Source organism: Pelophylax lessonae (genome assembly GCF_965119305.1).
Source record: "Pelophylax lessonae genome assembly, chromosome: 11".
NCBI classification, from domain to species: domain Eukaryota; kingdom Metazoa; phylum Chordata; class Amphibia; order Anura; family Ranidae; genus Pelophylax; species Pelophylax lessonae.
The window spans coordinates 76022033-76049421 of NC_138778.1; the positions used below are offsets into that span (position 1 = coordinate 76022033).

At 45.0% G+C, this 27389-nt stretch overlaps 1 protein-coding gene across 2 annotated transcripts in view; it reads right to left on the reverse strand.

Moving 5' to 3' along the window:
* The window catches only part of RNF157 (ring finger protein 157), a 225198-nt gene that overhangs the window by 123317 nt on the left and 74492 nt on the right, over positions 1-27389 (reverse strand). For both annotated transcript variants that reach the window (XM_082272519.1, XM_082272520.1), the window contains exon 4: positions 4025-4113. In XM_082272519.1, the coding sequence (XP_082128645.1) occupies positions 4025-4113 (89 nt within the window). The remainder of the gene's footprint in view (positions 1-4024; positions 4114-27389) is intronic.

Consider the following 27389-nt stretch of genomic DNA (forward strand, 5'->3'; position numbering starts at 1 on the left):
CTCAGGTTCTAGAGCTGCTCCAACACCCCCAGCTCAGGCTATAGAGCTGCTCCAACACCCCCAGCTCAGGCTATAGAGCTGCTCCAACACCCCCAGCTCCGGTTCTAGAGCTGCTCCAACACCCCCAGCTCAGATTCTAGAGCTGCTCCAACACCCCCAGCTCAGGTTCTAGAGCTGCTCCAACACCCCCAGCTCAGGCTCCAGAGCTGCTCCAACACCCCCAGCTCAGGGTCCAGAGCTGCTCCAACACCCCCAGCTCAGGCTCCAGAGCTGCTCCAACACCCCCAGCTCAGGCTCAAGAGCTGCTCCAACACCCCCAGCTCAGGCTCAAGAGCTGCTCCAACACCCCCAGCTCAGGCTCAAGAGCTGCTCCAACACCCCCAGCTCAGGCTCCAGAGCTGCTCCAACACCCCCAGCTCAGGCTCCAGAGCTGCTCCAACACCCCCAGCTCAGGCTCCAGAGCTGCTCCAAGCTCAGGCTCCAGAGCTGCTCCAATACCCCCAGCTCAAGCTCCCCAGCTCAGGCTCCAGAGCTGCTCCAACACCCCCAGCTCAGGCTCCAGAGCTGCTCCAAGCTCAGGCTCCAGAGCTGCTCCAATACCCCCAGCTCAAGCTCCCCAGCTCAGGCTCCAGAGCTGCTCCAACACCCCCAGCTCAGGCTCCAGAGCTGCTCCAAGCTCAGGCTCCAGAGCTTCTCCAATACCCCCAGCTCAAGCTCCCCAGCTCAGGCTCCAGAGCTGCTCCAACACCCCCAGCTCAGGCTCCAGAGCTGCTCCAACACCCCCAGCTCAGGCTCCAGAGCTGCTCCAACACCCCCAGCTCAGGCTCTAGAGCTGCTCCAACACCCCCAGCTCAGGCTCCAGAGCTGCTCCAACACCCCCAGCTCAGGCTCCAGAGCTGCTCCAACACCCCCAGCTCAGGCTCCAGAGCTGCTCCAACACCCCCAGCTCAGGCTCCAGAGCTGCTCCAACACCCCCAGCTCAGGCTCCAGAGCTGCTTCAACACCCCCAGCTCAGGCTCCAGAGCTGCTCCAAGACCCCCAGCTCAGGCTCCAGAGCTGCTCCAACACCCCCAGCTCAGGCTCCAGAGCTGCTCCAACAACCCAAGCTCAGGCTCCTGAGCTGCTCCAACACCCCCAGCTCAGGCTCCAGAGCTGCTCCAAGACCCCCAGCTCAGGCTCCAGAGCTGCTCCAATACCCCCAGCTCAAGCTCCCCAGCTCAGGCTCCAGAGCTGCTCCAATATCCCCAGCTCAGGCTCCAGAGCTGCTCCAACACCCCCAGCTCAGGCTCCAGAGCTGCGCCAACACCCCCAGCTCAGGCTCCAGAGCTGCTCCAACACCCGCAGCTCAGGCTCCAGAGCTGCTCCAAGCTCCCCAGCTCAGGCTCCAGAGCTGCTCCAATACCCCCAGCTCAAGCTCCCCAGCTCAGGCTCCAGAGCTGCTCCAAGACCCCCAGCTCAGGCTCCAGAGCTGCTCCAAGACCCCCAGCTCAGGCTCCAGAGCTGCTCCAACACCCCCAGCTCAGGCTCCAGAGCTGCTCCAATACCCCCAGCTCAAGCTCCCCAGCTCAGGCTCCAGAGCTGCTCCAATACCCACAGCTCAGGCTCTAAAGCTGCTCCAACAACCCCAGCTCAGACTCCAGAGCAGGGTTTCTCAACCTTTTGTCAGTCAAGGCACCCTCTAAAATTCTGCAGATAGAGGTACCCCATTCTAAAATGTAGAAAAATAAAAGGAATAATTTCAAATAACGCAGCAATAGCCACATATGCAGAACTCCTAGCATTTCTCCTCTCCCCCACTCAGCTAATGTGACCCCAGTGCTGATGGAGAGGGGCAGGGAAGGGACAAACAAGGATGCTGTGTAGGCACCTGTCATCCTCCTTATCAACCAAGGACATCACTGGATGTTAGGACACCAGTGGCTGCAAGGTTGTAATGGTGCACAATGAAAACCTGTGACTGCTTAACTAAATGGCAGGCTTGGTCCATACACTGGCTTATATACAATTTTTGGGCAATTTTTAGGCATTTTGTCAAGGCACCCCTGAAGAAACCTGATGGCACCCTGGTTAAAAAAGGCTGCTCTAGAGCTTCTTCAAACATCCCCAGCTCAGGCTCTGGACTTTACTACAGGTTTCCCTTTATTCAAATAAATTATTTTATTTTTTCAAAAAACTTTTTTATTGGGCTCCTTTGTGAAAGAAAGGCCAAATTTATTAGCTTTAACTTAAGAATAATTTAGGTTAAAGAAGGGGGTGCGTATCGGCTATTCCTGACTAATGGGTGAGGATTGGGGTCTTCCTAATTATGGATGGGCGTGGTGATTACTGACCTTAAACTTTCCAGTTTAAGGCATTTTAATGGCATTTCCCAATTCTTTACAGCCAAGGAAGCTGCCATCTTAGCCTTTATTTACTCTGAAGCTGCCATGGTGCTGCACATGTGATTGGTTGAGAGCACCAGCACCTTTTTAAAATTGTTCTGCTTTAAACTGTACCTTGCTTAATACCCTTTGAGGTCTGTGCTTAGGTGTATGTCTGTCAGAAATTAGGGATGCACCGATCCGATATTGAGATCGGATATTGGCGCCGATATGGCCATTTTAGATGGATCGGGGGATTGGTAACATTGACCAATCCACTGGCCGATTCGGTTTTTGCTTGGTAACGGTTTAGCCGCTACTTCCTGTATAGGTCCGGCTCACAGGTGGAGTGATATCAGATGCATTCCGCCTGTGAATGGAGGAGCCGTACACATGAAGCAGCGGCTTTGCTCTGTACTGCAGCCGCTTGCTTTGTGTAGCTCCGGATCGGTTCCGGTATCGGTATCGGCGATTTCACAACGCCAGATATCGGTATCGGGTCCAAAAAAGTTGGATCGGTGCATCCCTATCAGAAGTGTATGGAAAGAATAGGCATTTAGGCGATTGACAAAGATTTTTGCTAAAAATGTAACGTTGTTTACTGGCATGATGGCATATGTATGAGGTTTATGAAGCAAGTGAGCTATGGTCTTGCCCATTCCACAATATTCAGTTTCAGAGTCTTTACTGGGCTACAGTAGCATAGTTACAGGGGTCGCAATGGCAACCTCGCCCCAACTCTAGGTGGCCAGTGCAGCTCGTAGAGAGGCTGTCAGTTCAAACTCCCCATTGTGCCTTGGCACTGAGAGCTTTGTCAGACAGTGAACACACTCAGCAAATTGCAGTATCCGGCTGTGTAATTAGGCCTTGTTCACACCATGGTGCAGAGAGGTCAGATTTTCTGCACGCATTTTGCAGGGGATCAAAGAAAACAATGGTTCTCTATGTGCCCTGTTCACACCACAATGAGCAGATATTTTTTTACAGGAATCTGCAACATGTATGCAGTTTTCTGCACTGGAAAAAAAAAACGTATGTCAACATACATGAAAATTCACTGAAAAACGTGCATCAAAACTGATTAAAACTGAAATGAAACTGATGTAAACTCATGTCTCTGAAAGTGAAATCTGTGCAGTTTTCCCATCAGTTTCCATGCATGTATGGTGTAAACAAGCCATGAAGGTACAGTACTGCTGATTATTTTGAAAGGCTACGTATACAGAAGTGTGTGTGTGTGATTCTATGCGTTTTTTTGTGATTGTGTGTGTGATTGCGGGAGTATGATTTGGTTGATTGTGTGTTTTTTTTTTTCTTTTTTCTTATTGGTCTTGTGTAATATTCAAATTTTTTGAGATACTGAATTTTGGGTTTTCACTAGCTGTAAGTCATAATCATCAAAATTAAAAGAAAGAAATGCTTGAAATATTTCACTTTTTGAACGGAATTACTGACATACATTAACTTTTTAATGATATTCAAATTTTTTGAGATGCACCTGTATAAGCAACGTTTAAAAAAATAAAAAATAGGTGGGGGGGGGGGGGGGTCAAAAACTGTAATTTATTCTTTTTATTCTCAGAGAAGGAAGATGATGCTTAGAAGCATCTTTCTACAGGTACACGAAAAAAAAAAAAAAAAATAATAATTTGTTGTTCAGTCACCTTACTAAACGCAATGTGTCCTTGCGGATGTTGATCAAACTGCGCAGTGTTTTCACGGGCTCCTGTGGAGAAGGTGCAGCATACGGGAACTAAAAAGGGAAGACAGAAAATGACTCTCAGTAATCTCAACTGCAAAATACAGCACACTAGTTTTAAGGTGCAGACAGTCATCAGTAAACAGTGATGTTGGACGTGAACATGGACCCCACTGGCAATCATGATCAAGCCGATATTGTAACAAAAGGTAAATTGCTTACAGTCTTCGTATAACTGTGGTATACTTTCCAAGCATGTCGCAAATCACCAGACGTGGTGTGGTAGCGTTTTTTTGTGGTAGGGATTTATACTTTTTCCCCCATACCCTTGTTGTTCATACTCCCAGGGGCGTAACCACAGGGGTTGCAATTGCAACTGGGCCCCATGCTCCAGGGGGCCCATGCAGCTCCCATGTACACCTGGATAGGAGGGGGCCAAGGGGCAGCATGTAGAGAAATCACTGTCCTCCTTTTTCCTCTTGTAGCTGCAGGAGGAAAATGAAGGAGATTGCTTCCTCTGTATGCTGCCCCCGCCACTCCTCCTATCCAGTTCACTTGTGTTCTACTGTTTCTGGGCCCCTCTGTGCTCCCCTGGTCCCCCCCCCTACTGTGCTGCCGCCCCCCCCCCTCCCTCTCCTGCCGGCTGCTGCAGGGGATGTGTCACAATAGAGAGCCAGGAAGGGGTCAGTAAATATGTAATTTACCAGCTCCTTCCTTTTCTGAATGGACAGAGTCATAGTCAGTGACATTGTTAAAAAAATAAAATAAAATGATAAAAAATAATACAATTAAAATACCAAAAAAAAACTACTGACACCAGTGGGTGAACTTCTAGGATCGCAAAAGTCACAGTTGCGACCGGGCCCTGGCATTCCACCACCGTGAGGAGGCCCCAAGATGGCAGGAAGGGGGCCCACTGCAGAACTTGTGAAAGGGTCCTGCAACAAGTGTAAAGGGCCCCAGGATCAGTGGGAAGAGCCCCAGGCTTGAAGGGAAGGGCCCCGGCCAGGGGTCCAGGGGGGGCCCTTAATGGTTTCTTGCACCGGGGCCCTGAAGGTTCTAGTTACGCCTCTGCATACTCCCCTTTCCTTTGGTCTCCATCAACTTCATTCACTAGCTGAAGTGAAGGGTAAAAAGGTCTTAAAGGTCCCAGTTAACAGCTGTTAATGGGGGATTAACAGAGACTTCCTCGGATTATATCAGCAGAGTGAGCACCTTCTTCCTTAATAAATGTGTCTCCGCTTCCCCCACTACCTACTCATCTTGGAGCGGTTAGTAAATATACACCATATCACAATGTAATGAAGTGGGAATAGAGGTTGGGAGATGCCTCCGATAGCTACATAATGATGTGCTTCCCCAAAGCCTGTTACATGTCGCAATGAAGTCGATAAACTGTGTACAGGCAGGCATTGGATCTGCTGGGATCCTTGGGTGGATGACTAGCCTGGCTCAATGTAAATCTGCCATTGGGTACAGACTCTATGAAATTCATAAACAGTAATAGTTACATAGTTACATAGTAGGTGAGGTTGAATAAAGACAATAGTCCATCCAGTTCAACCTGTGTAGGTGTGTGTGGCTGTAATCATCTCACATACCCCTGAATGTTCTGATCCTTGAGATGTAAGTCTAAGAGTCTTTTGAAAGCCACCATACTACCCGCAGAAACCACCTCTTGTGGTAGAGAATTCCACAATCTTGTAGCCCTAACAGTAAAGAACCCCCCACGTTGCCTGAGGTTAAAACGCTTCTCCTCTAATCGCATTGTATGCCCTCGAGTCCTCATGCAATCCCTTCGAATGAACAGCTTTTTTTCTAAGCTGGGATCCCCATTAAGATATTTATAAATTGCTATCATGTCCCCCCTCAGACGTCTCTTCTCCAGGGAGAATAAATCGAGCGATTGTAGACGCTCTCCATAGTCAAGGTCCTCCAATCCCCTAATTAGTTTAGTTGCCCTTCTCTGGACTCTCTCCAGCTCCAACACATCCCTCCTGAGGACTGGCGACCAGAACTGGACAGAATACTCCAGATGCGGTCGGACCAGAGTTTTATAAAGTGGAAGGATTATAGTCTTATCTCTGGAATACATCCCTTTCTTTATGCATGCCAATATTCTGCTGGCTTTGGCAGCTGCCGCTTGACATTGCATGCTGTTGCCTAATCTATCATCAACCAAGACTCCCAGATCCTTCTCCATTTTTGATTCCCCCAAGGGTTCCCCTCCTAACGTGTATTGTGCTTTTATGTTTTTAGTCCCCAAGTGCAAAACCTTACACTTCTCCACGTTAAACCTCATTTGCCATGTCCGTGCCCACTCTGTAATTTTGTCCAGGTCATTCTGTAGGATATCTGCTTCATGCTGTGCAGTTATTGCTCTGGCCAATTTTGTGTCATCTGCAAAAACTGATATCGAACTACTGATCCCGACCTCAATGTTGTTTACGAATAAATTGAACAAGGTTGGTCCCAGGACTGAGCCCTGGGGCACCCCGCTTACTACCTCAGACCAGTCTGAGTATGCGCTGTTTATTACCACTCTTTGGACACGCCCTTTAAGCCAATTCCGTATCCAAGAGCAAACCCTGCTGTCGATACCTGCAGATCTTATTTTATAAATTAAGCGCTTGTGGGGAACTGTTTCAAACGCCTTAGCGAAATCCAAGTACACCACATCCACTGGTCTCCCCCTATCTAGCTCACAGCTCACCACCTCGTAAAATGTTAATAGATTGGTTTGACAAGAACGCCCATTTGTAAACCCGTGCTGATTACTGCTGATGATGTTGTTGTCTTTAGCAAACTCTACGATATAGTCCCTTATCATCCCCTCCAGAAGTTTACATACTATTGATGTCAGACTGACAGGCCTATAATTTCCCGGGATATGCCTCTGGCCCTTTTTGAATATCGGAATCACGTTAGCTTTCTTCCAATCCCCTGGTACATCTCCTGTCCTAATACTGTCAGCAAAGATCAGGAACAGTGGTCTGGATATAACCTTACTGAGTTCCTTGAGTACTCTCGGATGTACGCCATCCGGGCCTGGTGATTTGTTTGTGTTGAGTTTATCCAGCCTTTCCCTGATTTCACCCTCTGTTAGCCATAGTGGCAAGTCCTGTGCATTACTACTAACCAAACAGTCATGGTCAGTGTACCCCTCCGTTTCCTGTGTAAAGACTGACGAGAAAAAAGCATTCAGCACGGTTGCTTTTTCAGTGTCCTCTGTAACCATCCTCCCATCATTGTTAATTATGTGTGCAATATGCTCTGCCCTAGTTTTTTTGCTGTTGATATATTTAAAGAATTTCTTTGGGTTTTTTTTACTATCCTCCGCTATTTGTCATTCAAAGTTGATTTTAGCCATCTTGATTTCTTGTTTACTTTTCTTATTTGCCTCCTTGTATTGCTCGAAAGCCGATACTGTGCCCTCTGATTTATACTTCTTGAAGGCCAATTTTTTTCCCCTAATAAGTTTTTTGACGCTACGGTTTAGCCAGCCAGGTTTGGCTTTGTCTCTTCTAAATTTATTTCCCATAGGAATGCACTGCAAGATGCCTTTGCCTAATATGTTCCTAAAGCATTCCCATTTTTCCTTTGTGGTCAGGGATCCCAGGGTTTGGTCCCAGTTTACCCTTTCCATCAATGAGTACAATTTTGGAAAGTTTGCCCTTCTGAAGTTTAGGGTTCTTATGTTCCCCACTTGCCTTGTTATATTGTTATTTATACTAAATAGATACTCAGACATTGGTCTTGCAGTAGTGTAACAAATTATGCAACTTGCGACTGACTCAGAATTTTGTCAGCAAGCAAAATACTTACACATGACACAATATACTCCAGTGTGGAAGAGGCCATATTTATCTCTATTTCTTTTTTTCACTGACATTAGCGAAAGACAGTAAAGGTGTCATATACAAATAGCATGAATTTGTCACACACGTTGGTAAGAACAATTAAAATGTTGCACTGGTTTCATAAATTTGACACAAGGCTTTTGACTATAGTCACACCACTAGAAATGCGTTGCTAATGAAACACCACCTCTGATCTTGGCCACTCAGCAATAAAGTGTGATTGGCCTACAGTACTGACCAACCTGACTGAGTACTGGTGCACAAGATGCTACGAGAAGCCTGCTTGAAAATAGATCAATCACTAACCTGGACCATGCTATGCTGCTGTATAGGGAATTTCAAGTGGGTGATACCAAGTTAAATTCCTGTACTTGTACTGCATTTAACAATTTGGTAAAGCTGAAGTTTAGTCACATTTTTTTCTTTTGCTATACAGAGCCTGGGACATAACTTACCTCTAATGAAGTGTATCCTACATACCTGCCGGCTGCTACATAGTATAGAAATCTTCTCCCCACTGTTGCTGGGTCCTTCCCACAGTGATGATCTCCTGGGGCTTCTTGGGATAACTTTAGCCACTGTGTGAGTGAAAGAAATGTGCCAACTGCCCACCTCTTGTATTCATAGAACTCAAAGTATTTTTGCCCAGAATGCAAAATGTCCTATGATTGGAGGTGTACATCATCTGCCTGTCCTCCATTCATAGAGCGCTTTGCATTCATAGTACAAGTTCTTTGAATGGAGCAGGCAAGCATCGCAACTCTTTCACGCTCACAGTAGCTGATGTGAACCCCAAGCAGCACCGGAAGATCAACGCTGTGTGGAGGACCCAGAGGCAAGATTTCTACACAATGACGCAACCAGCTGGATGTTGGACACACTTCAGTTAGATTGTGTTCCTGGTGCTGCATTGGATGGAAAAAAAATGTCATTAATTTGTGTCCATCAGGTCAAATCCAAATTCCGTAATGTGGAAGCCTTGGCTTGCTTATGCTTTCAAAACTTTGAACTCCTCAAGACTTCAAATTCAACTTACTGATAATGTAGCCCCTGTGTGGGCATGCTTTAGCCGTTACCTTTTAAAACCCAAATGAAAGTTTTGAAAATAAAAAAATGATCCCTTGCACTGAGGCTACGCTTGATTTCAAAAGGTTAATTGCTCATTTAGGTCTATTTACCCAATCTTCTGGTCCTCCAGATTGCTAGGCTGGTCCTTGCGGCATCTTCTCCCTCATGCTCCACTTGTCCAGATTCTCCAAAGCCATCAAGACCAATGCAGGGTCCACCAACAGAGTATGGGAGAACACCGTTGGCGCCAGGTTAGTGGATGATCAGGTAAGGTAAAGTGTTTCTCCTCTCCTCTAGACCTACTATAAATGAGCAGTTAGCCCTTGCAGTGCAGGGGCAGCCCCACTGCAAGGGATTATTTTTTAAGTTTCCTGGAGTATGGATTTAAAAGGGTTATTGTTAAAATGTATCTAAACCATGGGTGTCCAACCTTTTGGCTTCTCTGGGCCACATTGAGTGTAGAGAAATTTTCTCGGGCCGCAAATAAAATATATACTATAGAGTTAAGGTATATAAGTAATAAAATGCTGCCGCACCCTTCCCACGCCGCCACACCCCCCGCACTAATTTAGCACAACTAGAGGATGATCAAATGAAATGGAATCAGTATACAGAGGTTTACTTCTTCTGAGAGATATTAAAAGGAACACTCTAACCACCATCAACACTTCAGTGATTTAAAGTGGCCATGGTGGTAGGAGTCAGAAACACTGCACATTCTCACCGACCACCCACCCCCCTCCCCTTCGAGGCAGTCTCTGCCTACCGTTAGTCGGAAGCTGCTGTGGCCGTGCCCCTGACCTGACTTCCTTCCTCCCCAGCAACAAAAAAAAAAAAAAATTGTCAGGGGGCAGTGGGCCGCATTGCCTGCGGTTCTGGGCCGCATGAGGCCCCCGGGCCGCAGGTTGGACATGCCTGATCTAAACCCAAGAACATGAATATAATATACTGCAATTTAGTAGTGCTTAGAGGTAGTGGCTGCATTACCTGCTAATCCTACTAGCAGCACACGTCCTTTCCTAAAGTTAGAACACCCCCTTACCTTGCTATATCTGTGGAGGAATAGCACTGTCACCATAAACAAGGTTTATACAGCACCTCCGCCTCTCCTCTTTTCTGTAACATATGGGGGAGATGCTTTGTAGTTCACAGAAAGAGCTGAGAAAAATGAGCATGGATAAGAGCACAGCACAGGCAGAGCTCAAAAGATTTCTGGCAGGATCAATGGTTATAAAACTCAGGAGTAGGAAAAAAAATATGTATATATAAAAATCCCCACTCACCTAGCGCTATATATTTTTTAAAAAAATGTATATAAATGTATGGCAATGAAAGCCAAAACAGCTGCTGCTATAAAATAACAAATATGTGAAAAGGGTGTAACTGATTCAATTTGATGAAGAATGCAGTGACACTAGCAGCGCTAATATATCATAAGCATGAACACATGACATTTATAAATAAATGAATAAACAAAAGCAATAATCAAATTTAATGATAGAAAAATATATATGGATATATACAGTATATAGGATCAATGGTTATCAAACAGATATTACAATTTTTTTTTTTTAAGGATCCAAAGGAGCAAATTAGACACGTATTGTTGGGTTGTTCATAAGCTTTAACCATATGTTGACAAATAAGGAAGCCCATGAGACCACAATGTCACATATTCCTCGTGTTAAAATGAAGGGGTGATTGGCTCTGGAGAGAGCTAGATTTATCTGGATATTTTTACAAACTACATGTGCCCTCCATCTGTGCTGCCATTTTGGGGTAACCAGTATTTCCCCTTTGGGTATAAGTGTTTAACCTTGTCACTGCCTAACGGGCAGGCTGCTTGTTGGAAAAGCATGGACACATTTTCTTTAAATACAGAAAAATATTAATAAACTCTGTATGCTCGGATGAATTCTTCTATGATTCTTCTTAATTTGCCCCAAATGTAAAAATATTCCCACCGAAACCACAGGGTATATTAGCGGAGCGGCAGTTGTAAATTCCTATTTTAGGTACGGCCTTTGGGGCTGAACACGGAGTTGGAAAAAGCAGTTCTATATTTAATGCTGTATGTCAACCTCAATCAGAGCCATGTGTTGATACATGACTGCCCTGCAGGGATGGAGGAGAGCTCTGGAGAAAAAAAACTAAATGAAAATGAATCACGCAAATATTTAGGATGATGTATGACAAGGGAAGAGAATAAGCACAAGTGGAACTGTTGTCCATAGAAACTGTACTCAGGGCCCTTTCAGACTGTGTGCGGCGACTGCCATTTTTCCCCACAGGGGCACAAATTTTTTTCCTATGTGCCCCGATTACACCACATGGCTGGTGTGATGTGCAGTGCAGAAAAATGCACACATGCTGTATATTTCCACAACGCAGAGGATGGCACCGCCTGTCACTGGACTGCTGTGTGGAGGTATGAATAAAGGGTCACTATGTGACACTTTACATATGATTTTAAAAGGAAAAAAAAAAAAACAGTACGATACACTGAAACAAACATTACCCCATACTCACACTGCAGGGCAAAACAGTAAACTGCCCACACACCAAAACAGAGGAAGAGGAAGCCCATGTTGGTTTCCTTAAGGCATTTTTTTCTTTTTGGAATATGACACATTTTATGATACATTAGGGTCCTTTCACACATGAACAGACCCCCTGCTGAATCGGAGATGAACAGGACATCCTTGCCTTTGTAGACTCAAGCCCCGTACACACGCACAGATTGTTGGCCAACCGATCGGCCGTCTTTTGTCCAGTGTTGTTTGTTGGTTGAAATGTGCTCTAGACTTGCACTGGACTTTTGTTGGCCAACAAAAAACAACTTAAGAAGTGATGTCATGTGATGGTTGACTTTCCGTGTGTTTTTTCTTCTCTGAGCATGCCCAGTCTTGCTCATCTGATTTTTGTCTGCCGAAATCTGTACTGACTGACGGAAAATCGGCCGTTCTTTGTTGGCCAACAAAAATTTTATAGCATGCACACCAGATTTTTTTCGGCCGAAAATTCGCAGTTGGTTGTCGGAAGCATCATACTAACAAGCCTACAATCGGCCGATCGGACGTTGGCCGACAATTTACGGCCAACAATATGTGCGTGTGTACGGGGCTTCAGTTTGCATTCTAACAACTGACTGTGGTGAACCTATTTTGGCCCTATGGGCAGCTGTATATGAATAGACTTGTGACCACTTACAGTACATCAGGCTATCTCTGGTCCATCGTGTTTAGATCTGGAAAAAATAAATACATGAAACAGAAAAAGGACACTTTTTTTATTTCATTTTTTTTCAGGACCTGAATGGACTAGGTGGTAGGTGGATGTAAACGGACACAAGCCTGTTTAAATACAACCGCCCATAGAGCTGAAAGGAGCTTCTGACCAGGAGAGATACAGGCTCCTGGGTTTAGTAACACTTTAAATAAAATGAGGCTGGTTCAAAAAAGCATTTGCAACACTTTTCTGGCATTAAAGTTGAACTATAGGCAAAACTTTTTTTTCCATTTTGGATAGAGTGTAAGACGGTTATAACCCTCCCTTTTTTTTTCTACATCTGTGTCCCATTGCAGGGATTTCTCTCCACTTCCAGTCCCATTGCCAAACAGGAAGTGAGAGGAAATCCCTGAAAATTAAAGGGAATTCCTTAAGGATCCCAAGGTCACCAGAACTAGTGTCCCCATTGGAAGATTTCCCCTCTCATTTTTCTGGGGACAACCCAAAATTTGGGATTTACTTTTACCTTCACTTTCAATGAGAATGGTAAACTGGACAAATGGAAATGGTGGATCTCCTGAATGGGGCACTCTATCCAAAAATAAAAATAAAGTTTTGCCTTTAGTTATACTTTAACCACTTTACCACCGGAGCATTTCGCTGTCTTATGTCTGGGCCACTTTTTGCGATTCGGCACTGTGCGACTTTAACTGACAATTGCGCGGTCATGCAACGCTGTACCCAAACGAAATTTACGTCATTTTTTTCCCACAAACAGAGCTTTCTTTTGGTGGTATTTGATCACCTGTGCGATTTTTACTTTTTGCGCTATAAACAAAAAAAGAGCGACAATTTTGAAAAAATAACAATATTTTTCACATTTTTTGACATTCCCCCCCAAAAAAAATGTAAAAATCCAAATTTTTTATCATTTTAGGCCAATTTGTTTTCTGCTACATATTTTTGGTAAAAAAAAAAATCACAATAAGCGTATTTTGATTGGTTTGCGCAAAAGTTATTGCGTTTACTAACTAAGGGAAAGATTTATGTCATTTTTGGTGTTTTTTTTTTTTTTTTTTAACGAGTAATGGCAGCTATCTGTGATTTTTTTTTGCGGGACTGCGACATTGCGGCGGACAGATCGGACCCTTGACTGACATTTTTGACACTTTTGGGGGTACCAGTGACATTACTACAGTAATCAGTGCTATATATATGCACTGTTACTGTAAAAATGACACTGGCAGGGAAGGGGTTAATTTTTATTGGTGATCAAGGGGTTAATGTATGCCTGATGCTTACTGACGTGTGTGGGGGGAGGTGACTGAGTGACACAGGGACAGATCGCAGGTTCAGCTATGTCCCTGCAATCTGACCCTGCCTGTCACTTAGGAGATCCGCCCGCTTGTTTGTACACAAGCAGGCGGATCTCCACACTCGATTCCCAGATCACCGGCGGTGATCACCGCCGCTCCTCCCCTGGCCCGACTCCCGCTGTGACTGAATACAGCGGGAGCGAGCCTCCGGAAGCGCGCGCGCGCCGCAGAGAGAGGGGAATGTCTGGCGACGTAGGTCTATGTCACCAGACGTTATCGAGCCACTTTGCCACAGTAGCAGCTCAGTGAGCAGCGGTAAAGTGGTTAAGCCCTGCACCAAATTCATGAAAGCAGTGCGACAAATTTCTTGCCATTTCCAAAGCAGTCAACAAATTCAGGTGGATCTCAAGTAGCTCTGTGATTCTTATGTGCAACACATTTTACCACTATGACTGTGGCAAACTCCTTAAGAAATACTGCCATATCAATGGGTGTACTGTACATAAGACCTCTTCCATGTTGGGGTGAAGTTTGTTGCACATGAAAGTATTGTGCCACAGACCATTCTGCAACCCATTTATATACACGTTACCGACAGTTACATGAATGTGTCTCAGATAGCATCATTTCTTGTATGGACAGGGGACAAACCCTCTTTATGAATCCCATGGAGTGTCCTCATTCCTTTTCATTACAACTCTACTGAACTGTTGAAAACAAAAGCAGAAATGGTGTCAGAAGCAACTCGGTTTTAGTTTCCATTCTTACATAGGAGAAATGAAACTTGGACTATGCTTACGACACACATTTCTTTAAATAACAATGTACCTATACGAGCAGTAGTTCCTGGAAATGTGCGGTTCCATGTATGTCAGGGAACTAGAGTGGAGACAACCGGTCCCTAAACCTTGGGACATTTACGGTCCATTGGTTGCAGTTTACCGACCCCTGCAATGTGAAGGTCCTCCATGCAGGGCTTTCTTATTGCACAGTGTGGAGTGGCAGTGGGAATAAAAAAGCATTCCAGGATTTGGAAATCTTCCATAGAATGTTCTGTTGCTGCCTGTATAGTCCTGTCAGTCACAGGACACAGAGCCTACACAGCGACCACTGATCACCAAAGATGGGCCACCATTCACACACGTATGACTGGCGCAGGACATTTTCAACCAATATTGACACCCTGCCATATATTATTTCCACTGTTGCCTGGCTAGTTAGGACTCCCACTGACCACCAACAAAGGGGCATTTACTGTATTACTCTTAATGGCCAACACAGTGGGATTTATTACGCTTCATAATTGACACAGGTGTATTAATAATTTCCAACGACCACTAACACGGCATTTACTTCTCCCACTGAAAACCAACATAGGGCATTTATTACTTTCACTGACCACCAACACAGGGCCTTTATTACTCTTAATGATCAACCCAGGGGCATTTATCAGTCTTAATATCTACTGACACAGGGGCATTTATTACTTTCACTGACCACCAACACAGGGGCATTTTATATTCTCACTGACTACCAACACATGGGTGTTTATTACTACCACTTACCACCAAGACAGAGGATGTGTTACTCCCACTCTACCACCAATACAGGGGCATTTATCAATCCAATTTACCATCAACGCAGGAAATATATTACTCCCAATGACCAACTACTGAAAGGCATTTATTACTCCCACTTACCACCAACTAATGGGATTTATAACTTATATTGACCAAAAAAACAGGGAATTTACTACTCCCACTTACCACCAACACAGAGGCATTTATTACTCCCACTGACCACCAACAAAGGGGCAATTATTACTCCCACTGACCACTGACTCAGGGTCATTTATTACCCCACTGACCACCAACAAAGGGGCATTCGTTTCCTCAATGACCACAGACCCAGGGGCATTTATTACTCCTACTCACCACCAGCACAGGGGATTTATTACTCCCACTAATCACCAATACAGGAAATTACTCCCACTGCCTGTTTTACTGCCATGCTGCAAACACATACATAAACTCAGTTACAGAGTGGCCCCATTCAATTAAAAAGGTTGTGGTTGGTGGGTGGTACAGCCTGCCGAACGTGATGAGGAGATCATTTTTGCCATGCCATGATGTGTTGATGTGCTGAAAGCAGACAAAAAAAGGGTATTGCAGTTTGTTGTGTATGGGGGTTGCCGCAGATTGGTCAGGGTGCTCATGCTGACCCATGTCCACAGCCAGAAGCACCTACAATGGGCAGGTGAGCTGGGAACCATGAAGCAATGTTCTGCTGTGAAACCTTGGGTCCTGCCATTCATGTGGATTTTAGTTGATACATACCATCTAACTAAACATTGCTGCTTACCAAGTACATCCCTTCATGGAAATTTAATCCCCCATGGCCTCTTTCAGCAGGATGATGCACCACACTGCAAAAATGGTTCAAGAATGGTCTGTGGACCAAAGCAAGTTTGAGGTGTTGACTTGGCCTCCAAATTCTCCAGATCTCAATTTACTGAGCATCTGTGTGATGTACTGGAAAAACAAGTCTAATCCACAGAGGCCCCACCTCGCAACTTATAGGACTTTAAGGATCTGCTACTGATGGCTTAGTGCCAGATACCACAGCATACCTTCAGAAGTCAAGTAGCATCCATGCCTTGGGTCAGGGCTGTTGTGGTGAAAAATGGGGACCTACTCATTATTAGGTGGGTAGTCAAAAAGTTACGGCTGATCTGTGATTTGTACATGCCGGCTGTATGATCCACCTGTCACTCCCAGGCAGAGAAATACACCAGAATGTACGCTACATGGCCTTGATGTGGTTGTGTGCAAGGGGTCTTCCACAGAGGTTTCAGTAAGGTCTAGCAGATTTAACTACAATGGCCCTGGGTGGACGGTGTTTTACATGATATATGATGGTCAATACTGTTTAATTAACAGGCTTTTGTGAAGCATGGTGGTTGAGTTATGTCACCCACTTTGTGGGAGGACAGTGTTTTACATGATTTAAGAAGGTCAATTCTATTTGATTTATGGTGCTTGAGCCTTGAAAACTAAGATTGTTGATCATATAATGTTAAAGGTCATGGTTTATGAGCTAATAAATGTTCAGGAGAAAGTTAGCTTTAGGCTGGGTTCACACCGATGCAGTGCGGGAACCACATTGATTCCTGTGCAGTTCCCGCACTGCATCAGAATCGCAGGCAGTTCACACTGTGCTCTTCGAAACACTGCAGGTGTCAATATAAAGTTAATGACACCCCTAAATCGGTTCACAGAAAACATCGCTAACTGTGGAATTGGATCGCATGGGTCTGGACACACATAATACAATTCCAGTGGGGAAAAAAAAAAAAAAGGATTCTGCATATTACATAATGTATTGCTCAATTCACACCACACGGAATATGCACGTCATTTGTACGGTAATCTGGTGCGATTTCTGTACAAATGACATGCGATGCGGTAGACCCAGCCCTAACCTGCAATGAAGGGCCAAGGCCAAAACTTTACCACTTTCATAATCCTGGCATTTTATTATTTTTACCTGTTATTTTTATGCATTTTGAGCTGGGTGAGGTGACAGTGGACTTGTACAGTCCCATACAAAATTTCCTGGCTGTCATTCTGACGCGTTGAAGTCAATACTTTCCGAGTTACTACGAAGGACAAGTAAAGCGATAAGTAATCCTGACACTTTTTTGTCACTTATTTGCCTGTGCATTTTCAGAAGAAGATCTGCAATCTGCAATTGCAGACACCATACCTCTCCTATGACAGAGTCACTTACCCACTTTAGTCCCTGATGCTTTTCCTCCCTATAACCAATGAGTTTAAAAAAGGTTTGTTTTTGTTTTTTTTAATTTTGGAAATTTTTTTAAAATTGCACCTTTTGTAGGTTGCCCACATTACACATTTCTGGTTTAAAAGTATATCTAATAGTAAAAAAAAAAAAATGTTTCTTGCTTCGTTTTGGAGAGAGTGGAGAGGAATTGGAACAACTGTCAAGTTTTTATTGCCATCTGTGCCCCCCATTAGGGAGGTTCCCCCTCTCTATTTGTCACACACTATTTACCTCTATCACCAAAAGTGAAAGAAAATCTACAATTTTTGGGTTGTCACCAGAAGAGGTATAGAGATCAATTTTCCAATGAGGACACTGAACCCGGTGACTCTGGTGACAATTAGTATTTTCCTCACCCTGGAGGAATTTCCTCTCACCCCTATTGTAGCTATGGGACAGGAAGTTAAGGGAAATCTCCCCAAGGGGACACAAATGGCAAAGAAAAAAAAAAAAAAAAAAAAAGACATAGATTGACTTACAAACTTCCTGTAAAAACAAAAAGTGTTTTTCCTTTTAGTTCTTCCTTAAAAAAAACAAAAAAAAATAAAATAAGGTCTGCAGGGATCGACAGCAGGGTTTGCTCTTGGATACAGAATTGGCTAAAAGGCCGTGTCCAAAGGGTAGTAATAAACAGCGCGTACTCAGACTGGTCTGAGGTAGTAAGCGGGGTGCCCCAGGGCTCAGTCCTGGGACCAACCTTGTTCAATTTATTCATAAACAGCATTGAGGACGGGATCAGTAGTTCGTTATCAGTTTTTGCAGATGACACAAAATTGGCCAGGGCAATAACTGCACAGCATGAAGCAGATATCCTACAGAATGACCTGGACAAAATTACGGAGTGGGCAACGACATGGCAAATGAGGTTTAATGTGGAGAAGTGTAAGGTTTTGCACTTGGGGACCAAAAACATAAAAACACAATACACGTTAGGAGGGGAACCCTTGGGGGAATCAAAAATGGAGAAGGATCTGGGAGTCTTGGTAGAGGATAGATTAGGCAACAGCATGCAATGCCAAGCGGCAGCTTCCAAAGCCAACAGAATATTAGCATGCATAAAGAAAGGGATGTATTCCAGAGATAAGACTATAATCCTTCCACTTTATAAAACTCTGGTCTGACCGCATCTGGAGTATTCTGTCCAGTTCTGGTCGCCAGTCCTCAGGAGGGATGTGTTTGAGCTGGAGAAAGTCCAGAGAAGGGCAACTAAACTAATTAGGGGGTTGGAGGACCTTACCTATGAAGAGCGGCTGCAATCGCTCGATTTATTTTCCCTGGAGAAAAGACGTCTGAGAGGGGACATGATAGCAATTTATAAATATCTTAATGGGGATCTCAGCTTAGAAGAAAAGCTGTTCATTCGAAGGAATTGCATGAGGACTCGAGGACATACAATGCGATTAGAGGAGAAGCGTTTTAACCTCAGGCAACGTGGGGGGTTCTTTACTGTTAGGGCTACAAGATTGTGGAATTGTCTACCACAAGAGGTGGTTTCTGCGGGTAGTATGGTGACTTTCAAAAGACTCTTAGACTTACATCTCAAGGATCAGGAGATTGAGGGCTATGTTAGATGATTACAGTCACACACACCTACACAGGTTGAACTGGATGGACTATTGTCTTTATTCAACCTCACCTACTATGTAACTATATGTAACTATGTAACTTTCCCCCATGTAATCTCAAAATCTTTTTGATCAAAATACTATTTGTGAACAAAGTGTCTCCGTGCTGCCAGTCAATGTAAAATGATCAATTTGTTTCCACCTTGGTCGATAGACTCTGTTTAATTGAATCAGGTCTAAATCGATTGGAAGAGAAGTTATGGCTATTCAATTCTTTTGACTGAGTCCCGCATCAATCATATAATACAGTATAATCAAAGCATGTATGACCACCACTACACTGATCCAGTGGCGTAGCGTGTGGGGCAGCCGGTACATTCGCCCCTGGCGCAAAATTTCGAGGGGTGCAGAAAATTGTCCCGTGCCCGTGCCGTCCCTGGGTCCGATGACCCTGCCAGCCACAAGAGTTTACTGTCTGACACCACTGCCTGCACTGAATAGTGAGGGGGATCCCTGCAGCGGGGAACAATCACAGGAACCATGTCAAGGAATGATAACTCCGTGGCCGCCTGACAGAGACTATAGTAAAATAGTGCAGGAGTGAATTGGACATCATGTTGCAGTATGGAACAATCACAGGAACCATGCCCTGTATCTATGTCCCACCAGCAGCTGAAAGCTCGCCCCCCCCCCCCCCCGCCTGGCTTTCAGGTGCTTGAGGGACAGATACAGGGCATTAGGGCTGAACGATAGTCGATGTGATATCGACTATCATTCTGCGGGCATGAACGATATTCATATCGCCGAAGACACGATATTTACCTTTAGGCAGGGAGAAGTCGGGACTCGGGGGGAGGAGGAGGACTCACAGTGTTGGCAGCCGTCCCACACGTTCAGCGGTGAGCAGCGCGCCGTGAGCAGCTGCACAGCTAACCAATCGCGCGTGCCTGTACACCTGATTGGTTCCCTGTGCCGCTACTCACGTGATTGGTTCGCTGTGCCGCTACTCACGTGATTGGTTCGCTGTGCCGCGCTCACCGCTCGGTCAAGAGAACTAGCTCCAGGGCGACAGAGGGAACGTGTGGGACAGGTGTCATGTCGGGCTGTGTTCTTCTACCTCCTACCACAACTGTGAGTCCCGACTCTGCCTAATCCGTCTTCTGCATTCCACCCAGAGAAATATTGCGATGTTCTTTTTTTTCCCAATATCGTGCAGCCCTACAGGGCATGGTTCCTGTGATTGTTCCATACTGCAGCATGCTGTCCAATTCACTCCTGCACTATTTTACTATAGTCTTTGGCGGCCGCGGAGTTATCTTTCCCTGAGAACAGGACCTGCAGGAGGGTGCAGTGGGACTCGGGAGTAGGCTAGCCCTGGAAGAAGTACTTGCTCGGTGAGTAGAGGTCTGTGTGTGATAGAGGCAGAGGCTGGGCGGGATTGCCCTGTGCCTCATTGTTGAGGGGAGTTTGTGGGACTACAATGTCCAGCATGTCTATGAAGGAGGAGCATCCCCCCATTTCTCTTCTCTCCCACCCCTTTCTCTTCTCTCCTCCCTCCCTTCCCCTCACCCCTCTCCCCATCCTCTCACCCCCATCCTCACTCCCCCTCCTTCTCTCCCCCCTCCCTCTGTCCCCTCTCCCCCCTCTGTTCCCTCTCCCCCCCCCCTCCCTCCCTCTCTCTGTTCTCTCTCTCCCCCCTCCCTCTCTCCCCCCTTCCCTGTCCTCACCCTCCCCCCTCCCTCCCTCTCTCCCGCCCCCTCTCCCGCCCCCTCTCTCTGTCCTCCCTTCCCCCTCCATCTCATTCCCCCTCCCTCTCTCTCCCTCAGTCCTCTCTCCCCCCTCCCTCTCTCTGGCCTCTCTCCCCTTCTCCCAACCCTCTCTCCCCTCCTACCTCCCCTCTCTCCTCTCCTCCCTCTCCTCTCTCCCTTCTCCCTCCCCTCTCTCTCCCTTCTCCCTCCCCTCCTCCCTCCCCTCCTCCCTCCCCTCTCTCCGTCTCTCCCTCTGACCTCTCTTTTCCCCCTCTGTCCTCTCCCCCCTCCCTCCCTCTGCCCTCTCTCCATCCCTCCCTCTGTACTCTCTCCCTCTGCCCTCTCACCCCCCGTCTCCTCCCTCACCCCCCCCCCTCTGTCTCCTCCCTCACCCCCTCCATCTGTCCTCTTCCTCTCTGTCCTCTTCCCCCCTGTCCTCTAGCCCACTCTGTCCTCTCCCCTCCCCCTGTTCTTTCCTCCCTACCCTCTTTCCCCTTCCCCCATCCTTTCTACTCCCCTTTTCCTCTGCCCCCCCCCTTCCCTCTCCTTTCTGTTCCATTGTCATGTATAGCGTAATGTGAAAAAACTAAAATTTTTAAGCCTTCTAGACTATCTCAGGGCATGAAAAGAGGCTCTGTAGGTGCTGCATTCCACTTACCTACCTGGTGGAAAACTCCCCCCCAAGAACTCCATCATATACAGATCTAGACTAGCCAGAGGAAGTGGTCAGGCTCCAATGGTTGGTATTGGTTCATAACTTTAATGGATGGCCTCCCTTACAAGTAGGGTGGAGAGGGCGGGCATTCTACAAGAGTGGCTGGTCAAGATTTGCATAATGGAACACCCAAGGTTTAGGGGTTCCGAGATATGTGACCATACAACCGCCAACAACATATGGGACACGGTAACCTATGGATGATGTCCCCGCTCCAGGCTTTACTGGCCACTGTCAAGCGCTCTCTCCTCTCCCCTGGAGCCACCACTGACTGACACAGGGGATCATGTGACCAGACCAGAGCTAAAGGTCCAAGGGTTAGGGGGCGCATATCATTTGCCTTGCCCTGGGCGCTGACAACCCACGCTACGCCACTGCACCGATCAGAGCATCTTCTGTATCCGACACTTCCAGTTGTGGTGTTACACCAGGGTTTGACAAATCCCAGGCACTAGGTCACCATGACGACAAGAAATTGCATCCTGGTGCCTGGGTTTTCGACAGCCCTCCTCATCCGCCTCCCACCGACCACCCCATAGCTGAAAGACGGGACAGGGTTGCCCAATTTTGGGAGGGTGTCTATTGACATCCACCCACAACTTTGCCACGTTCTGTGATCACTGCCTTTGAAGTACACAGATGATCACAGATCAAGGTAAAAGGCCAATCAGTGCAGCATACCTGTGACCATCAGTGATGCCTATCAGTGCCCATCAATGCAGCCCTATCAATGCAGCTTATCAGTGATATCAGTGCAGCTTATTAGTGCCGCCTTATCAGTGCCCATCAGCATTTTGGTGCCCATCAATGTTGCCCTATCAGTGCCACCTCATCAGTGCCCATCAGAGCAGCCTCCTTACCGCACATTAGTGAAGACGAAAAAATCACTTATTTGCAAAATTTTATAACAAAAATGAAGAAAACGTTTTTTTTGTTTTGTTTTTTTCTTCAAAATTTGCAGTCTTTTTTTCATTTGTTTAGCAAAAAAAGTGGTGATTAAATACCACCAAAACAAATCTCTATCTGTCTAAATTATAAAAATTTAGTTTGGGTACAAAGTTGCATGAGTGCACAACTGTCATCCAAAATGTGACAGCACTGAAAGCTGAAAAATAGCCTTGGCAGGAAGGAGGTGAAAGTGCCCGGTAGGCGAGTGGTTAAAAAAAAAAAACTGTCTCCCAACTTTTATCTTGTTTAACAAGTACCTTTTATTAAAATGTTTTCAAGATTGTACAAGATGTACATAAAATAGAGAAAGAGAAAAAGAAAAATTTAAGTAGAGATAAAAAGGACAGTTACATCGACGTGGGTAGTGTACATGCACAACCATTAATCAGTAAGCTTATGAAACAGCCATCCATACGAAGGTCACATAATAAGCATAAGGACATCATAAACAGTGTCATCTTTAAGTTATTCTTAGAATAAGAAACAATAAGAAACAAAAGGGGGGAAAGGTGGTTTAGGCAGAGCCCACCCGCTTCCATTACCCGTATCATCATAATGCCATTGTTACGAAACCAACAAAATTAAAAAAAAAAAAAAACTAACAAAACCTTGTTGCATCTCATTCTCATCACCAAGCAACTAAAATAGATATTAAATAAAGCACTGCTCATTAAGTTAGTCATGCCATGGTGTTTATACCTTCAGTATTGAACTAGCTATAGCTAGCACTGGATAAGTCGTAAGGAAACCAAGGAAAAAAAAAGGGGCTACGCCGGGCATCGCTATCCAAGGTTCCCAGGACTTAGTTGTTCTCTCAATAGGGTGGTATTGACCTGCTGTCTCCAATCTTCAAATGTAGAGTAGAGTAGTTCAAAAGACATCCATCTCATGGCTATAATTTTATGGGCTATGAACAGTAGCCATAACACTGGCACTCTAATGGCGCTTTTCCACTGCATGGAACCGAACGGTTCGGCTCGCTTTTGTGCTTTTCCACTGCTGGTACTGTATGGTATGGTGTAGGAACGGTTCGGTACGGTATGGTACGGCGGCGCTTTTCCACTCCATGGAACCAAATGGTACGGCTCTCAAAAACAGTACCACCTCGATTGTGGTTCCAAGAGGTACCATACCCGGTACCATATCCCACAATCCTTTTCATGCAGTCACTACTAGCCACTGATTGGTCAGAGAATCCCACCCACCCCGTTGTTATCCCACCCACTTAACTTTAGTACTACCTTAGTGGAAAAGCAAACCATACCGTACCGAACCGTTCCAACACCGTACCATGCGGTACCAGCAGTGGAAAAGCAAACCGGGCCAAGCAGGGCCGAGTAGAGCCGAGCCGGTACTTGCAGGGGAAAAGTGCCATAACTTCTAGAAATTACTCCTCCTCTATATCTCCCAGCAAGCAGATCACTGGTGAGAGTTCCAGTTGTATATGAAATACTCTATTGTGTCTACAACTTCTCGCCAGTATCTAACAAGCTTGGGGCATCGCCAAAGCATATGAAAAAAGTCAGCTGTGTGCCCCTGACATTTTGGACAGTCCAGGGTAGATCTACAGCCCCATTTATATAGTTTAAGAGGGGTGCAATATACACTGTGAATGATAAATAATTGGGTGAGCCTCTGTGTTGGGGGGTGAAGAAATTTGGGTCACTTGTTCTAAAATAGTAAGCCAGGATTCATCTGATATTTTACTTCGGTCTCTTTGCCACCCGCTATGTCCTAACCTAGCCAGATACATTTCCAGCATGTTTATATAGGGATGAGATGAGGTCCCGTTTTCCAACAGTAGCCTCCAAAGAGGAAAGTAATGACAAATTTTGAATGGAAAGGTTCGTTTTCTGGGCTTGGGCTGTCAAGGTAATTGATATGTCTCTTTCAGATCCTGATAGGGCCCTAAAGAGTGTACATTTGAGCTACAAATCTCTTACCAAGGGTACAAGTAATGAACTTCTAACTTTTTTTTAGCTGGCTCCTAGATTCAAAGCAAAATTTGTCAAGCCCTGTGTTACCACACCAGATGCTGTGTCACTGCAGCTCTGTCATAGTGACTAGTATGTGAAACAACAGAGCACAGCCGAAGCACTGCATCCGAGACAACCAGAAGTGTCTGATACTGAAGATTCTTTAGTAGGGGCAACTCAGAAAGGAATAAAAAAAAATCAGTGGCAGGATGGTAAGTACTGTTACATTTCTCTTATTTTTTTTTTTGTTAGCAACAAAGTAACTTTATTGCAAAGCAGATAAACCCTATAATAAAGGAAATAAGTTTTAGGACTGTAAGCTATAGATCCATTGGAGAATGAAGAATGCTGCTCCAGGCACAGGCGAGAGTGCTCACAATTCAGGTCAGTCTCGACCAACTAACCAAAAGCCTCAAAGAATCTTGCAGCAAAGAATGTTTACAGATTAAACAATCAGGTTATTCCAGTAGCTCCAATACATACACAGTGCCTTGCGAAAGTATTCGGCCCCCTTGAAATTTCGACCTTTTGCCACATTTCAGGCTTCAAACATAAAGATATAAAACTGTAATTTTTTGTGAAGAATCAACAAGTGGGACACAATCATGAAGTGGAACGAAATTTATTGGATATTTCAAACTTTGTTAACAAATAAAAAACTGAAAAATTGGGCAAGCAAAATTATTCAGCCCCTTTACTTTCAGTGCAGCAAACTCTCTCCAGAAGTTCAGTGAGGATCTCTGAATGATCCAATGTTGACCTAAATGACTAATGATGATAAATAGAATCCACCTGTGTGTAATCAAGTCTCCGTATAAATGCACCTGCACTCTGATAGTCTCAGAGGTCCGTTTAAAGCGCAGGGAGCATCATGAAGAACAAGGAACACACCAGGCAGGTCCAAGATACTGTTGTGGAGAAGTTTAAAGCTTGGGAAATCTTTTTGTATCCAAATCCGGCTTTAAACATCCCAAGGAAGTGGAAATGGAAGGAGTATCAGACCACTGCAAATCTATGAAGACCTGGCCGTCCCTCTAAACTTTCAGCTCATACAAGGAGAAGACTGATCAGAGATGCAGCCAAGAGGCCCATGATCACTCTGGATGAACTGCAGAGATCTACAGCTGAGGTGGGAGACTCTGTCCATAGGACAACAATCAGTCGTATACTGCACAAATCTGGCCTTTATGGAAGAGTGGCATAAAGAAAGCCATTTCTTAAAGATATCCATAAAAAGTGTCGTTTAAAGTTTGCCACAAGCCACCTGGGAGACACACCAAACATGTGGAAGAAGGTGCTCTGGTCAGATGAAACCAAAATCAAACTTTTTGGCAACAATGCAAAACGTTATGTTTGGCGTAAAAGCAACACAGCTCATCACCCTGAACACACCATCCCCACTGTCAAACATGGTGGTGGCAGCATCATGGTTTGGGCCTGCTTTTCTTCAGCAGGGACAGGGAAGATGGTTAAAATTGATGGGAAGATGGATGGAGCCAAATACAGGACCATTCTGAAAGAAAACCTAAAGGAGTCTGCAAAAAACCTGAGACTGGGATGGAGATTGGTCTTCCAACAAGACAATGATCCAAAACATAAAGCAAAATCTACAATGGAATGGTTCACAAATAAACATATCCAGGTGTTAGAATGGCCAAGTCAAAGTCCAGACCTGAATCCAATCGAGAATCTGTGGAAAGAACTGAAAACTGCTGTTCACAAACGCTCTCCATCCAACCTCACTGAGCTCAAGCTGTTTTGCAAGGAGGAATTGGCAAAAATTTCAGTCTCTCGATGTGCAAAACTGATAGAGACATATCCCAAGTGACTTACAGCTGTAATCACAGCAAAAGGAGGCGCTACAAAGTATTCACTTAAGGGGGCTGAATAATTTTGCACGCCCAATTTTTCAGTTTTTTATTTGTCAAAAAAGTTTGAAATATCCAATAAATTTCGTTCCACTTCATGATTGTGTCCCATTTGTTGTTGATTCTTCACAAAAAAATTACAGTTTAATATCTTTATGTTTGAAGCCTGAAATGTGGCAAAAGGTCGCAAAGTTCAAGGGGGCCGAATACTTTTGCAAGGCACTGTATCTACCTCTAGTGCCTTTCATATCTGCATGTGGCTTGGCTATACTGTACAGTGTTTCCATTTAAATAAAAATGACAGAGTGACTTTGCAAAATGTTCGCAGCTTTTCAGATCTGGGACATCAAAGCAATCAATGGCTCAATACACATGGGGACACTGGGATGCGTTGGCTTTGTTTTGTGCCCTGAGAAAATGAACACGGACAGCAGCATATGGTCACATTTTATGTACCCCGGAGAATGCTAAGCAGCCAGTCTGATAGGATCATTGTCTCATAGGTATTGTGCTTCTGTACCATGCTGCTATGTACAGAGGAACAATAATACTGACAAAAAATATATATTATATACATACATATACATACATACACACTTTTAGAGATGCACTGACAAATTAAAGCCAAACTCTAAGCTAACACTGTATAATCAGTTACAGCAAATAGGTTTTTACTTTTGGGATAAAAGTTTTACATAAATAAAAGCTGATAATTGTAAGCACCACTATCAGTGGGGAATGGTTTATCTCATTCCTATAAAAGATACATCTGAAAGAGAGCTTGTTCTTCTGAAATAAAACAGATGCAGGCCACTCACTTTTCTTGTGGTGGAGGAACTTGAGTTGGCCTGTCAGAGTCCTGACCTCAACCCGATAGAACACCTTTGGGATGAACTAGAGCGGAGACTGCGAGCCAGTTCTTCTCTCCAACATCAATCAACTAAATCACCCAAGCGCTCACTCTGATGGGACTACTAGGCGTGCCACTCTCCTCAGGCAGGGGACTCCAAACAGAAGTACATGTGAAAGAGAAAAGGAGGTGCAAACTTCTAGTGCATTACCCTTGAACACCTTAAAAACTTTTTATTAAAATGGCAAAAACATACAGACATGATGAAGAGCAAAATTGCATTACATGAGTCCACACATGTGGAAGTGATCATCCCTGTAGTTGGACCTCTGACGCGTTTCAGGA